The 15951-nt window shown below is 33.5% G+C and overlaps 1 protein-coding gene across 2 annotated transcripts in view; it reads right to left on the bottom strand.

Annotated features, from left to right (window-relative positions):
• The window catches only part of LOC123679431 (dynein beta chain, ciliary-like), a 53428-nt gene extending 38434 nt beyond the window's left edge, over nt 1–14994 (bottom strand). Inside the window, exons 1-4 of one of the 2 annotated variants that reach the window (XM_045616946.1) lie at nt 14796–14994; nt 12891–13232; nt 10350–12168; nt 841–1194 (exon numbers count right to left, since the gene is read on the bottom strand). In XM_045616946.1, the coding sequence (XP_045472902.1) occupies nt 841–1194; nt 10350–12168; nt 12891–13232; nt 14796–14930 (2650 nt within the window). In that variant the 5' untranslated portion in view covers nt 14931–14994. The remainder of the gene's footprint in view (nt 1–840; nt 1195–10349; nt 12169–12890; nt 13233–14795) is intronic. The other variant, XM_045616945.1, reaches the window with a different exon arrangement.
• Nucleotides 14995–15951: the final 957 nt, after the last annotated feature.

Raw genomic sequence — 15951 nt, 5'->3', positions numbered from 1 at the left:
TTATTACGGCTGGTAAAATACAATTTCACAAATGATTATGATGATTATAATATATTAGGTACTAGATGAATGCGCCTGTCTCATATAAAGTAATTAGACAATTCAATTTCTATGATCACAGGATATTGCTCTATATGTTTGGAAACGGATACGTAGGACGTAGGTATAACGTATAAAAGATACGTACAACATTGTAGTGACTCTGTTCCCGTTTCCGTGGTTTTATCTTATTGGTTATTCGCCATTCAAGGTTGGCAAGTTTTACGATCTTCGTTATTTTCTGTAGGAGGAGTAAAAAACACTATCTAAATTTTCAGTCATCTGGCTTGAATTTTCGGCTTTATCGAAGAAAAATTGTGAAAAATGACGTATTTTTCATTTGCTAGTGTACATCAATGCTCGCTCGAACTGAACTAAGAATATTGGAAAATAACAGTTGGTAATAATTTGTTAAATGTATAATGAGATGAAATGACACTAAAAAGTATATTATTTCTTCTTTCTTAGTTACATACTCACATACATACTTTGAACAAAGTGTTATCAACTCAAATTTTCTCTGTACTCTGATTGTAATGATAATTTGGTCATAGGGATAAGTGCAACTTTTCATAGCAAATCTTATGGAGGTTACCTATATTTCCTTCAATATAAAGATTTAGGGAAAATTTTGCCCAGCAAAATAGGGGTAATGAATAAAAATACCGTTTACTATTTTTTCAGACATGCGAGGAAAAATTTCGACAGTTTTTTCTAAAAACTGAACTATGTATGTAGATATAAAAAAAAATTAAAATATATAAGATTCGAGTAGAACTAATTCTAACTTGGATGTGCTACTACCTTTGGGCGCGTCTGAGGGCGGAGGAGGTGGGGGAACTTCTTCGGTTTCTTCAGTTGCAGGTTCCGGTGGTTGAACGATCGGCACATCGAAGTATAATAGATAGTTCTTCTCTAAAATAGTTTTCAACTCATCAGAATCGTGTTTGATGGTATCGAAACGTATGCGGATACGTTCAACTCTGTCTTCAGTGAAAAGAAGGAGCTCCTTCCTTCCTTCTTTTCTCTCGTAGAGTGGAACTTTAGCCCATTTCCTCATAGCCTGCTTCAGTAGGGTGATATTTTGTTGTGCTTCGGAAACTCTGTCGTATAGTGCCTTGATTGCGAGGTACATATTCTGAACAATTTCAACATCTGAAATTATGAATACATGAATTCTCAGTACAAATAAAATAACTGAAATTTATTTTAGATCTACTGGTTAGGTTATAATTATAGTTAACTAAGTTAATAACTTATCAACAAATACAGGAAATTGGTGTTGGTTACCAAAGGCCCGAACGAAGCATAAAAAGAAGAAATCATCTACAGAGAAATAGGATTTTACAGACCTTCGAAGAGAATAAAAAACTCAGTATTCGTAAAGCATCCCAACAACTCAATATTTCAGGAAACAGAATATTCCGAACACTTAAAAACAACAATTACAAAGCCCACCACTTAACTCCTGTTCAAGCCCTCCATACTGATGACTAAATGAGAAGGGAGCAATTTTGCAGATTTATTATTGCAAGAAATAAAAAAGAGCCAGATTTTTTAGAAAAATTAATTTGGACTGATGAGTCGAATCAAATCAAATCAAATTTATTTCACAAATAGTTACAAAGCCAAAGGTAACAATTAATAGTCAAAAAAAAATATATATATACCAAAACATTTGAAACAGAAAACAGTATCAAAAATGAATACACATGTATTTTTATATTCATTACGAGTATTGAGAATTTCACTGAAGAACATCGGACAGAAACTCCTCCAAAGAATAATAGGCCTTCGAAATCATCAAATTTCGGAGACGTCTCTTGAAACCATCTTGAGTTTTGAAGTGCATAGGAAGATGATTATATAACTTTATGCCTAAATAGTTAGTGGCTTTTTGCGCATTTTTGATCCTATGATATGGAATACAGAGATCATTTCTATTGCGAGTAGCGTATTGATGGAATTCGCCCGTCGTAAAATATTTGTGTTTATTTTCATGAATGTAATTCAGACATGAAAAAATGAACTGGGAATAGAAGGTAAATATTCTTAATTTTTTGAAATATTCCCTGCAGGAAGTGGTGTTGTTAATACCCGCAATTGTTCTTATGGCTCTCTTCTGCTTCAGGAAAACCAGATCTGCCTCCGACGCATCTCCCCAGATAATTATTGCATAAGACATACAGCTATGGAATAGAGCGAAATAAGTATTTAACAAAATGTTCTCTTGGGTAATTTTTTTCAGCCTGGAGAGCAGAAATATTGTAGACGATAACTTTTTTACCACCTTTTCTATGTGACAACTGAATTTGAAGTTTTCTTGAATTTCTATTCCAAGAAATTTCGCCCTTGCGGCACTCTGTGTAGTTCTCGGCCTCATGTCTATTTCCAATATTTTAGTTTTTTCTAGATTCAAGAGGAGACCGTTGCAATTGATCCAAGACTTACCTTCTTGAAGATTTTTATGTGTCTTTGTTCTGAGTGAGTCTGAGTTTTTACAGGCGTTCAAGAATGATGTGTCATCCGCATAATTACAAACATTTTCACATGTTATATTGCAGGGTAGATCGTTCATATACAGGGTCTTTCACGAGGAACCTTACCCATATTTATACGGGAAACTACTGAACGTATTTTCATGAAATTCAGCACTTATAAGTATTTCACGATGCTGATGAAATCTAAAATATTTTCAAGGCATGCGCACCTCCGGTTTTTCCGGAAATGACGTCAACTTCCGTTTTTCAAATTAGAACACCATTTTTTTATTGCAGAAATAGATTCCTTAGAAAATTTCAAGTTATTTTGATGTAACATTTTTCAGTTTTGGTTGGAAAATTCTCTCTGAGCGGGAAAATAAAAAAAAAATCGAAAATAGAGCTCCGCTGAAACAAGAATAACTTCGAGGTTTTTGGATGGAAAATTTTCATTTTTGGGATTTTTCAAGATGTAAGATTGATGTATCCACTTTAAAAATCGAAATCGCGATTCATGATACAGGGGGTGAAAAAATCGCTTTCAAAGTTAGGGATGACAAAATCGTGAAAAATCAATTTTTTCGGCAACCGTCCGGGAAGTGCTCACTTCCCGGACGCTTTTTCTCTGAGAAAGTAGCATTTCCCGGCCTAGTCCGGAAAGTACGTACTTCCCGGACTAGGCCGGAAAAGAATCATAGAATCCATAGCAACCGAGATAACGGCTGACAGTTCATATGAAATTAGATGTCAAAAATTTGCATGTTTTTTTATCGCAATCGCAAAAAAATATGGAAAGCAGCAGCGATAGTGTTATTTTACATGGTTGCCGAAAAAATATTGTACGCAACACGCCCGAAAATGGTTTTTTTGGACTCACAGACTTCCAGGACTCGCTTACGCTCGTCCTGGAATTTTGTCTATTCGTCCAAAAAAACCCTATTTTCCGGACTTGTTACGTAAATTACCATTTTCAAATTAGAATCCCATTTTTTTATGGCAGATATTGAATCTACGTTAAAAAATAATGTGAGTGTATGCATCACACCCTTGCCCTAAAGTGGATATTTTCTGAGTTATTCACAAAAAACTGTCTTTCGTCTTGAATTTTCAGCTTTTTCTTTTCCCTTCACGCCAAAAAGATGAAATTTTCAGGAACTCTTACTTAAACCATGTTTTACAATTACAAGATCAGCAAAAATGTAATTTGACGCAATTTCTGAAACAAAGATGTTGAAAGTTCGGATACGGAATGGAAATGCAATAAGGTTAGAAATAATATGAATATGGACCAATATGTAGGTTCAAACGTTCCGCAATAAACACGTTCAAAGATGCCGCAATTGGGTCATAAATATTACTGTCGCGCGTCGGCATGTGATTCTCTGCTTACCCCGATTTCCAAGAGTTTTTTTGCGCTTCATAAATCTTTGTCGGTATCTCTTTGACAAACCATCTATTTTTGTGTGAAGTGTGGCTTCTTTGATGGGTATAGATCTTCAGGCGTTATCTCTGATATTTCAGCAATTGTTTTTAATTTCAATTCACCAATCAGAATTATGAACCCCAAGAAGAGGGAAAGGGAAAAATATATGAATACCTACTACGAGTGTAGACGACCAGAATAAGCAGTTGTTTTCTATTTATTAATTTGTATATTGTGAAATTTTTTTGTGACCCCAAAATATAATTGTTGTATTGTACTAGGACAAATTTAGTCTCAACAAGGCTTTGATATTCTTATTTTTGTTCACCTGCCCAATATATATAAACCTCTGTTTGTATAATGGAAAAGATCAAAATATTGCATTGGTATTCAATTAATGTTAAATGAATATAATTCTACCAATGCAACAATTTTTGACATGGTGCTGTAGTAACATCTGGAATCGAACAAATTTTTATTATAATCATACCTCAAACTTTGGCTTTTTGCATTTCAAATCACGTTGAATCTAAATCTGCAATAAAAAATTAGTTTATCCGCCTTACGCAAGCCTTTTAGTCCGTCGAGAGAGGAGGAGGCGAGTGTGATTTTCCCCGGGGCCATGATTATTGGTAGCCTGTAATTTTCAGAATTCCATCAACAAAACAATTCCTGAGTGAATTTTTTTTTACTTATCACATGAAACATAACAAGACGTTGAATATTTATTTTATATCGGGTCGAGGCCCTCCGCCTACCCTTAACATTATTATCTATTCCTCTTATTCGGGTGTAATGATGTTTTGAGTTACCTACTCTATACGAGGTTTACGATGCAGTCTCTTGGAACGGATGGCAATAAAAAAAGACAATTATGAAAGAATAATAACACGTGCATGCGAAATATTTCCTCTTTGTTGGTACTTCGGAAAAAAGGACCTGAAATATGATCTTCAATAAAAGCAGGCCTACTTGCCAATATATTTCCTTTTTTGTTTATCATGAGAAATATTTAGCTTTGTTGAATAATCATAGGAATGGATTGCTAAAATTGGAGGTATAAAGGAATATGAGAGATTCCTTGGATAATAAAAAAAGGCCTATAAATATGGGCCTGTTTTTACGAGATACAGAGTGTTTCTTGTAAGTCTTGTAATCTATTTTTTTGTGATGATTATACCAGTTTATCAAATCTTTCTTCATCTTCGCTACAGATGCGGTAAATAAGTATCAAAAATTATAATAAAATTTATTCATCATAGCTTACTAACTGGATCTTCGTTATAAGTTGGCTTTTTCTGAGTATTAGGTACTAGAGAATAGTTTGAAATTTTTTTTCTAGAAATCAGTAGCAGATAGGACAGAACTACAAGAAACCAAAAAGTGTAGTACTCGATCAAAGTTTCTTTTAACATTTTTCTAAACTTCCAAAAAAAAGTTCATGATGAAAACTTTAAATTAGAATATCTATGCCAAATTCAAGTTAAATATCTTGTAAAGCACAGGTGCTATGAGAAAAAACTTGAAAAAATCAAACTCCAAATCTGGAAAACAAAGAGTGAACCTAGTGTCATTTTGAAGAAAGAAGTGGTCCATTTTGAAGTGAAAGCTTGTATCTTTCTATGATTAAATGACATAATCTACTGAACACAAGTGACATAGAAAATGTCAAAAAACTAATACACTTTGTTACTTTATACACTGTGTCCGTAAAGTATGGAACAAATTCATTTTTAGCTAAACAGACCATTTTAAGAAATAATCGTGAAACACGTCGATTTTTGAATTTAATTTACCGTATTTTGAAATGATAATCTAATATACAAGGTGAATTACTTTCGAGTAATGACGTCACTGTCATTTTTTTTAAATGGAACACCCCCATTTTGTCTCAATTTTCCGATTACTTTATCTGAGCTGATTCCAAAAATGTATTACATGTTGATTCCAATTGGTCCTGTACCAATTGAAATCAATATGTGATACAGTTTTGGAATACAAAACTATGTATTTTTGTCCATCCTGTACCAATTGGAATCAAAATGTGATACATTTTTGGAATCAGCTCAGCTAGAGTAATCGGAAAATTGAGACAAAATGGGGGTGTTCCATTTGAAAAAAATGACGGTGACGTCATTACTCGAAAGTAATTAACCCTTTATATTAGATTATTATTTCAAAATACAGTAAATTAAAATAAAAAATCGACTTGTTTCACGATTATTTCTTAAAATGGTCTGTTAAGCGAAAAATGAATTTGTTCCATACTTTACGGACACAGTGTATAATTTGAAAATACAAGTAAATGTATGGGGACATTTTTTATTCTATTCATTTCATCTTCAATACATTTTTTGGAAACCCATATTAATAAACGGCAAAAAAAATGACGTCCCAAAATGGCGGAAGTATCGAAAAGTTCCCCCCCAAAAGTGGGTCCTGGATCCGCGCCTGGTCCTTAGACACAACACCAAACTACTGAAAAAATTTTCAACGTCGTATTTTGCACACGAAGGTGCTCTGTAAATACCTATCACTTTCATATTCAATTTATTTATTTCAATGCCTGTCACTTCGAAGTTTCCCTCTAATTCACATTTCTTTAAGTCTTCAATAATCGATGTATTGTGATGATCTTTCACTATAAAAGCAACACCTCCGTGTGCCGTGTTATATCTAGCAAAAAATGATGCAACTTTGAAACCAGGTATATTGAGCTGAGAATAATAACTTTCAGGCATCCAAGTTTCCGTGAATATCGCAAAATTTATGATATTTTCATTGTTCTATTTGGTATATTTTAGCCTTTATTGAACGATAGTTTAAATTAACTATCCTATAATCACAGTCTTTGGCCATATTGTCGAAAAAATCGAAACCTTTGGATAGTAACACCTTTTGGCCATGTTTCTGGTTCATTCAGCACATCTAGTAGTTTGAAATCTGCTCCCACTTTGAAAGATGAACTAGAAGTGTTTTCATTTTCTTGTGTTTTATCAACAAGAAAACTCGCACCTGGCATCTTCACATTCAAATAATTCCTTATATGATCGCAAGTTACTCCTGGTTTTACTCTGCCTACATGTAACCAGTAGATATGGAAATCTCAGAATGTAATGCAGTATCTACGCAAGATAACACTCCAACAACTTATAGTTCAACATAATATCAAAGTAACAAAAACTATGAAAAGTATAATAATGTAATACAAACACAAGCAATGATAAACAAGGAACCACAGGGTTCCCTTAAACAAAATTAAAGATAATAAATAAGAGGTCAATAAAAATATTACGAGGGAATATTAGGTCGACTAAATCGAATATGTTAGATCTTTTGGGAAAACTTCAATAATACAGGGTGTTTCATTGGTAAATGTACATACGTTGACCTGAGGTAGAGCAATCCTAGACGAGTCCAAAAAACCTATATATGATAGGTCTAATCTTCCCCATAGTCGAGATACAGGATGGTTTATGAATTCACCAATATTTTCAATCTCTTATAACTTTTGAAGCACTCAGTATATTTGATTGATATTTAAAATGCACAATTCATTTCATTAGGTCTATTGATTAATCTTTAAACTAATTGAAAAAATCAGGTCCATATTAGAAAAATATGGAACTTTTCACGAGCTGAGATTCAACATCCTGTATACAGAAGTATATTTATATATTATTCTTGAATGTACTCTCAATGCACATAACATAAAAATTTTATATAGAAAACTTGAAAATTTTGAATTCCAAAAACCAATCAATTTACATGATGTAATTTTTTCAGATAATGTCAAAACTGTCTAAATATTGAATGAGTTCATGGAAAATTCTGAAATTAAACTTTAATTCTAAATTTTTTTCATCAATTCAAACTTCATTTTAATTTGGGAAAAAATATTTAAATAAATTAGGATGAAAATGGAATTTTATTTGAAAACAAAAATCTTGTTTGATCAAAATATATCTAATAATAAATATATGTTTACCCTCCCAACCTAATCCTTCACTCCCTTTGGGTTTCGAAGGGTGGGAACTCAATAATGTCACCATAATAGAAGAAACAGCGCAAAATAGCTCATATGATATTATGGAAATGTATGCAGAATTAATTCAGATGCAGCTTGGTCAGCCAGGAAAAAAAGAAGGAGAAGAAAAAGGATTTGTTATAATACGTCACGAAGCGCTCGAGCGGAAACGGACCCATACTAACCACTGTCGTGGTTTGAGAAGAAAAGAATGACATTCGACCAAATTGAAAATATTAGTTTTATTTCGCGGCGGCGCCACAATGTCTTTTTCCTTTGATTTTGACAGGATACATTAATTAAAACCCGATACTGGCCAATCAGAAGCGACGTGTAACCGAGTATGATCGTGCAAAGTCGTAAAACAAAACGCACAACGTTCGCTAAAATAAATTCAAATATGTATTTGAAATATAGAGAGGGAGAGAGAGTTAATTGGTTATAAGGTTTTCTTACAAATTCAGGAATTACTTACACAGGTCATAATTACAATTAAAGATACATAAGGTACAAAATGTCATAAAACTCATAAATAATAATATAATAATAATAAATAACAAGAATCTGTCATAATTTGTTGATAGCGGTAACTACAGTTGATCTAACTAAACTTAACTAATATTCTCAAAATTGGCAAAACAAAATCTAATCAGTCCATACACCAGGTTTTTCGGCATCTTAAATTAAACCTATTTGAATGTCAATATCAGCTGATATCAGTACAGTTTGACAGACCGTTAGCACGTGGTGACCATAGATAAACTAGTTAGTTTGTCTTTGGTGGCGACTCTATACGCTCTATAAGTGTGACGTCAAACACCGCCATTTTTGGTTCTACTGTCAGTGTTCGGAATCCAAACAAATAAATTGACATTCAAATTAGTACGGTGTCGGCTTGGCTTATTTTCATAAATAAGAGTATTTGAGGTACTATTTTAGTATTAATTGATAGACAGAATGAACGAGGTTAATACCAGTAAGTTTGAATCCTGTATCATTCCCCAGATTTTGTGAAAAACTGTGTTTTTTAGTTGAACTTCAAGTTCGAACTTACTGGCATTAATCTCGTGCCTTCTGTCTATCAATTAATAGTAAGATCCCTCCTTAAATAATCTTATTTATCAAAATAAGCCAATTTCTTCAACTACAACGTACTAATTTGAATGACAATTTATTTTTTTGGATTCCAAACACTGACAGGAGAACTAAAATGGCGGTGTGTGACGTTATCACTAATCTTCGTCTTCTTCTCGTGCCTTATCTTTATTGGATGTTGGCGATTACTATGGCCCACTATCACTAATAGAGCGTATTATGCAGTGATGATGACACCATAATACCACAGTATAGGAACTAGTTCCTATAGTGTGATAATACCGTGACAGAATGGAGCGTTTCAGCGAAAATTTTGAAAACTTTTTTATTTACGAATTTTTATTAATACTTTCTATATTTTTCCATGGAAATATTTTTTTCGTGTTTATATAGGGCTTATCTACAAATTAAAAGCAATTTCAAAATATAGGCAACATCACTATTAAACATTCATCACTTCTGTACTTAGAATGTAGATTATTCTAAATAGAGTTAGGTAACTTGACATTCTGAAGCGAATTTTTCCAATAGTTAGAAAAAGTTTAATGTTCAGGTTTCTAGGGGAGACAAAGGTCATTATGAACAAATAAAAAGGTTATAACTTTTCATCTAGGCCGAATTGGAAAAAATGATAAAGAAAAAGTTTTCCATTTAACCTCAAGAAGATACCTACTCTTAAAATACCCTTCACATTAGAAGCGATCAACCAGGAAAGGGTACACAACAATTTTGCAAATTTATTCATGGGATAATGTTCGACAATCATTGCAGTAGAACTCGATTTATTGAAAATAATAAAGATAAAAGTCTGAATTATGAGTACCTACCGACCACCTCGTACCATAATACGTTTCAATAGAGGGAAACTGCCTTTAGACGATGGGATTGCGATATATTGATAGAGGATGGAATTAAGTAAAATACAGATTACATTTAATTTCATAAATCGTGCTCGGGATATACACAATTTCGTATAGACCTTCATCAGTTATTGTTTCCGAGAAATAGAAAATCTCAAGATTCCTCAGGAAATGTACACCAAATGAATTGAAAAATAACTCTGAATATGCAATGAAATGGGAGTTGTCCTATTCAATTTGAAAAAAAAAGAGAGTATATACGGTGAAATTAGAATCCTGCATTTCTGGAAAAATTTCAGAGAGGGGATTGTGAACCTCATTGAACCGCCTCCTCCTAACTATGGCCTTGAAGAGAACCCTTATGATACTTAATGAATATCAGTATTGGTATTGGTATTGTAAATACGACTGCTCAGCAAACTTACCATTGTCAAACCAAATACACTGGGTTATCGCGGGTTCTAAGAGTTTGTCAATTGTTGCCATCTCATCACAAATGATACTGTATTCCACCATGGTGGTATCATTTTTCAAGTGGTTGTAGTATTCCACAATCCGTTTGAACCTAATCCATGATTTGTAGAGAAGCTCAACCTTCGAGTAGAGTTCAATTGCTTCTTCAGGTAAAATTAAATCTTCAATCGTTTTTAGGTATCTCATTTCCTTAAGTACCGCCAACAACTCATCACTAAAGTTAACAGTAAGATCTCCTTTTATATCGTCCCTGCACAGTTGAAATTTGGACATGTGCGTGTTGATGATATCTGGCAAACTAGCTACCCAAGTATTCAATATACTTTGTTCTTTAGCATCAATGATTCTGAGCATCTGTTCTATGATTTTAAAAAGCTGTATAACTTCGGAACTTTGTAATATAGGATGTTCTACGTTCTTGAAATCTTCATAAGGTCTCTTAATTCTTTCTCTGAGTCGTCTCAGCCATAATATACTGCCCGCAGTTGGAGGATTATAGTTACTTATAGGAATCCCATGTGCCATACAGTCATCGTAAATTATTTTAGCTGTTTCGACTTCATTACTAAGAAGGCCCATAATTTTTGGGAATATTGAGTCAACTTCTTCTTTTATGAGAGGACGATCAGTAAGATTTCCTATGATATTTCTCAATTTGAATATAGCTTCTAGACTGTAGCAGTCATTGAAGGCTTGTCCGAAGATAGCAACCAACCTCATATCCAAATCATCACACTTTTCCTTGAAAAGCTCGTAATCTTTATATATTTGTGTGTCCTCTATATCTAAAACATCGTATTGAACATTGCTGAAGACAGTATAAATTCTGTTGAAGTCTTCAAATGCGTCTTCGCATTTTGTGGACAATATTCTTCCTTTCAACCCACCAAACTCTACTTTCTCTAGTTTGGTAAACTCCATGTTGGTACTAAGTATAGTTCTAACTAGACATAAACGCTCTGTAAACTCCAAAAGTCGTTGAAAAACAGTTCTACGATGGAATGTCCAAGGTTGATACTCTATTTCTGGGTTTGTGTAATACTTTTGCAAATTTTTTCGTACGTATTCGAAAGACTCCATGAACAAGTCCAGTAGTTGTATGCTTTTATCTACCTTGATAAAAATTTCTTCTGCTTCACCTTGGAAAATAGATGAGGGATCGAGCTGTCGAATGACGGCTTCAATTAACATATTCGTTATTTCTTTCAAGAGGACAACGATCTTTTCACTGAACGCATAATATCTCGAATTTGCCCAAATAAGTCCTATACAATGTATGAGAGGTTTGATGTAATTCTCGTTGTCTAAAAACTCTGAATCGTCGAAACGTTGTATATGAGGAACCAAGGCTTTTAAATAAATATCTATGTCTCTAGATTCAACGACGCCAGCTACTATATTTTTGAACAATGTTTTGAATGTTTTAGAATAAGTACTGTTGGTCAGTTCTAAATATTCTCCCATTTTTTTCACTCTTGGGTCTCTCAGTTGATCATATATGTACTCTAGATTCTTCAGACGATTGAACCAGAACTCAACTTCTTTTGTAGGCGTTGGATGAGCACCTCCAGCAAAGGCTGCTTTCGAAGACTGTTTCAGGACTTCACGGCAGATAGTTGCCCACTTGATCACAGAATTCTCAATGTTAGATTTAAGTGTCAAATCACAGTTTTCCCCACCGGAATCTATAAAATCACTGACTGCTAAGTGGACGCTTGAAAAGCCCTGTGGCAACGGTAGAACAGTTTGACTTTTCATAGCACCTCGAACCTGAAAGGATAATTGAAATGAATTGATTTCAAGAAATCAAGAAACATCCAAAAACAAAAACATTCAAATTTCAAACTATGATTTTTTATTTCCTAGTAAACATGGAGAAAAAAAATCATAACCATAAATAGCCATACAAGAAATTGTTAACTAAAAACAACGAAACATATACCGTTAAAACACAGTTTTAGCAGAAGAAATGTGAACGGGGCATCATACATTCCAACGTATGATACAAGAGCACCCTAAGTGGTTTTTCTGTGAATTGAAAGATTTAATTGTCCATAAAAAGTGGGGACACAAGAAATATAAAATCTCTTATATTTTATCGATTATATGAAATTTTGTAGCCTCAGATCTCGAGCAGAAATATTTCTTTCAGCTTTTATCTCAACTAATCGTAACAATGATCTTGTCTTTAATACTTTCGAAAGTTTGAAGATTTTGTCTCTTAACTGGGTAATGGAATTTTTTAAACTTTACAATGAATTTGTCTTGTATAAAAGTTTGTAGGAAGCTTTTCTAGTTTCATTAGGAATAAATTATTCGAACAAAGGTATTCAATATTTTCTAGTTTTTATGAGTTCTTCGTGTTTTTCCGGCATATGCTAAAATTTGCAACACCCCATGTCAGGAGTAGAAATTTTCGGCACATTCATTTTTTTGTTTGAAGAAACAAAATGGCAATTTTTAGATCGAAGATTCAACACTTTGAGTCTTACCTGATCCACCACATTTTTAAAGGTTCTTAAATGCTGAATCACATCTTCCGCTACCACCTGCGGCCATCCTCTGTGATTCGCCGGATTGGACAATACAGGTAGGCAAATCCCATTCAAGAGGACAGACAGCTCTTCTATTGGTTTGCCAGCCATGTCTCCCATGATAATAATATCTTTTATATTGTCCATTGTGACGACATCCGGGTATTTCTTTTGAAAGAAGGTGTATTTTGTTTTGATTTGCAAGTTATATTCCTTGAAGCAGCAAAATACCCCGGCTTGGTTAAGGGTAATGTACATCTTCATCTCGTTGGCCTTGTTCAGGAAGTTCATTAGCGGTTTCTATAAGCACAAATGAATAACTCTATTAGACAAATTTCAATTCGATCAATTTATGCATAATGAATCATTCTGTTGATACATAGGAAGTGTATAAAGAACTGAAACGGGAATAAGAACTAGGGGTCGACAAGACAAAAATTCTTGACTTGATAACAACTTCTTGTCTTGTTTCAAGAAAAAGTAGAGATATTTTGAAGATCTTATCTTGACGTTTTCTTGACATACCTATTGCATCTTGTCTCAACTCAAGAAATTCAAGGTAAAATTCTTGGTAAACCGGAGACACCGTACCTACATTGGTAATTTTCTGCCTCAAAAAAATTTTTCAGCTGATTGTTAATATACTGCTGTGATAAATAAAAAAATCAGCTAGCAGTAAGTCGAGGGAAACCTGGTCAGCTGATGCATTTAAATGGGCAATATATGCATCCGCTCAACTTCTACGTAATAACTTTCAAAGTATCGGCTGACGGTTTTTTCACCAAGATACAGCCAGCTGACATATAGATTTATCCATAGTTGCATATAAGCTATCATCCGGTAAATTTTTGTTTGAGAAGATATCATTGAAAATTTAATTTTTTTTTTCATGTTTGAGGCACCAGGCCACCAGCTGACGTATAATACACTGTGCTATAGCCAGCTAATTGTATTTTTTCGTCTAGATATTGGGTTAGCTACCATTTGACAAATTTTCAGTTGGGAGGAAATGACTGAATGTATTTTTTTTTCTTCCTGTTTGGGGAGCTGCCACCGCTCTCCCCCCCAGCCGAGTCGTAGCTGGCGTTCACGAGGCTTTTTATTACTATTATCTGATGCATCTCACCAAGCATCTCTCGAGAAGAAATAATCATCCAAATTTGCACCTGGCTCCCGGACTATAAAATCTATACAATCTCACGAAGCAATTATTGTATCATAAAATACGCTTGATTCAATGACACGTTTCGACTTGTGCGGCGGGGTTTGGAATCAACTACTGACTTCAAGTTATAGAGGTTATTTTTGGGTGTCTTCGACTTATAGAGGTAAAAATGGTGAAATATATCCATAAAATCATTTCCAGTTATGCATGGAAATTTTTTCGACTTAGACAGGTTTTTCCAAGGGGACTGAAAATATTTCGAGTTATCGAGTAAACGAGGTTCGAGTTAACGAGAAACCACTGTATTTTGAAAATGATGGATCAAAGTAATAATAATGAAATAAACTGAATTAATTTTGAAATCTGCACATATCTTACTAAAATACGTGAACAGAACAAATTTCAATGAATAAGCCAGCTTTCGGGAGGACTAGTCAAAATAAAAAACATAAAGTAAACGTTAAATAACATGAACTACTTCAACTTCACCTAACTATCTCATTGAAATATTATAGTTAATTCAAAACATTCAAGCATTCAAAACAATTATGAAGAACATAAAATACGTCCATAAGAAATCCTTGTACAAGTACTTGGAACATCAGAATTCATAAAATTCTATAAACTATGAAATTCATCTGAATGAAATATGTGACTATGAATATTCCAATTGATAATATTTTTCGATATAAACTTACGGAGTATTCATCAGTGAAAATCAGTTTCAACCATTTCTCCTGCTTAAGTTTATAGGACTTGGCGAAGTAGTTAAAGAGGTACTCTAATCGCGCATCTTCCTCATCCTCATCTTTCTTCTTTTTCTTATCTCCCATTTAAGATTGAAATTAAAACTTAAACTTTACAAGTGTCAGTAACATCTGACACTTGTATTAAATATTGGTTCTGATTACTTGGCAACAACTATTTTATCGATATCGCTTCAAACACTTCGCCAATTCAATCCCTTGCATATTCGTGTCTATTTCAATTTATTTGAGAACATGCTTTTCGCCACTAGTGGTGTTTGGAGCTATTGTAGATTGAAGCCTTTGATGAGTTTAATAGGTGTGCTGACGAGGAGTAAACAGGATCGGATCTAGAGTTTTCTATATATGATACTGTGAATATAGACATTAATTTGTGATAACTTAGGGAAAATATCTAATTAGTACCCACAGATATCTTGTCAATTCACGTTTTGGAATATGTAGCATCTACGAATCGAATAAAAAAATTATTCGTCAACCAAAAACTGATTTAAATCCGTTATATTATAATTTTTTTTATTTTAGTAGTGAAGAAATACTGAAAACTGATACTGGACTCTAGATGAATTTACAAACGGGTGCAATACAAAATTGAAAATTACAACAATCTGCATTGATTGCATAATAGATTTATCTTGCTGACATTTTATGAGCTTTTGATATATTCACCTGGTTATCCATATTAATAAAATAAATCTGACTGTGTGTTTTCAAGTTTAAATGACTCATAAAATCGTCATGAAATAGTGCTTACGATTATACATATATGTAAGTCAAAAATTTGATTCAAATCAGTATGAATGCATTATGCAGTTTTTTGTAGCTTGATTTAATCATAGAAAAATAATATAAAAATCAGACTGTTCTCACTCGAATTAAAAAAAAAAAGTTTTAATAGTCAGCAGGTGAAAGTATTTCTATTGATATACAGGGTTAGAACTATTTAGAGGGGCACTACTGGGATATCGAAAACCGTTAGAAATACAGGGTGGCTTAAATTACAAATAAGTTGCATTATTCAAGGATAGAAGTGTTGGTGTGAACAGATCCAAAATATCTCCAATGGTTCCCGATATATCTCTAAAAG

Source organism: Harmonia axyridis, chromosome 1 (assembly GCF_914767665.1).
Source record: "Harmonia axyridis chromosome 1, icHarAxyr1.1, whole genome shotgun sequence".
Classification (NCBI taxonomy): Eukaryota; Metazoa; Arthropoda; class Insecta; order Coleoptera; family Coccinellidae; genus Harmonia; species Harmonia axyridis.
Note: the sequence above shows the minus strand (reverse complement) of the source record. Positions and strands in the feature narration are given on the sequence as shown.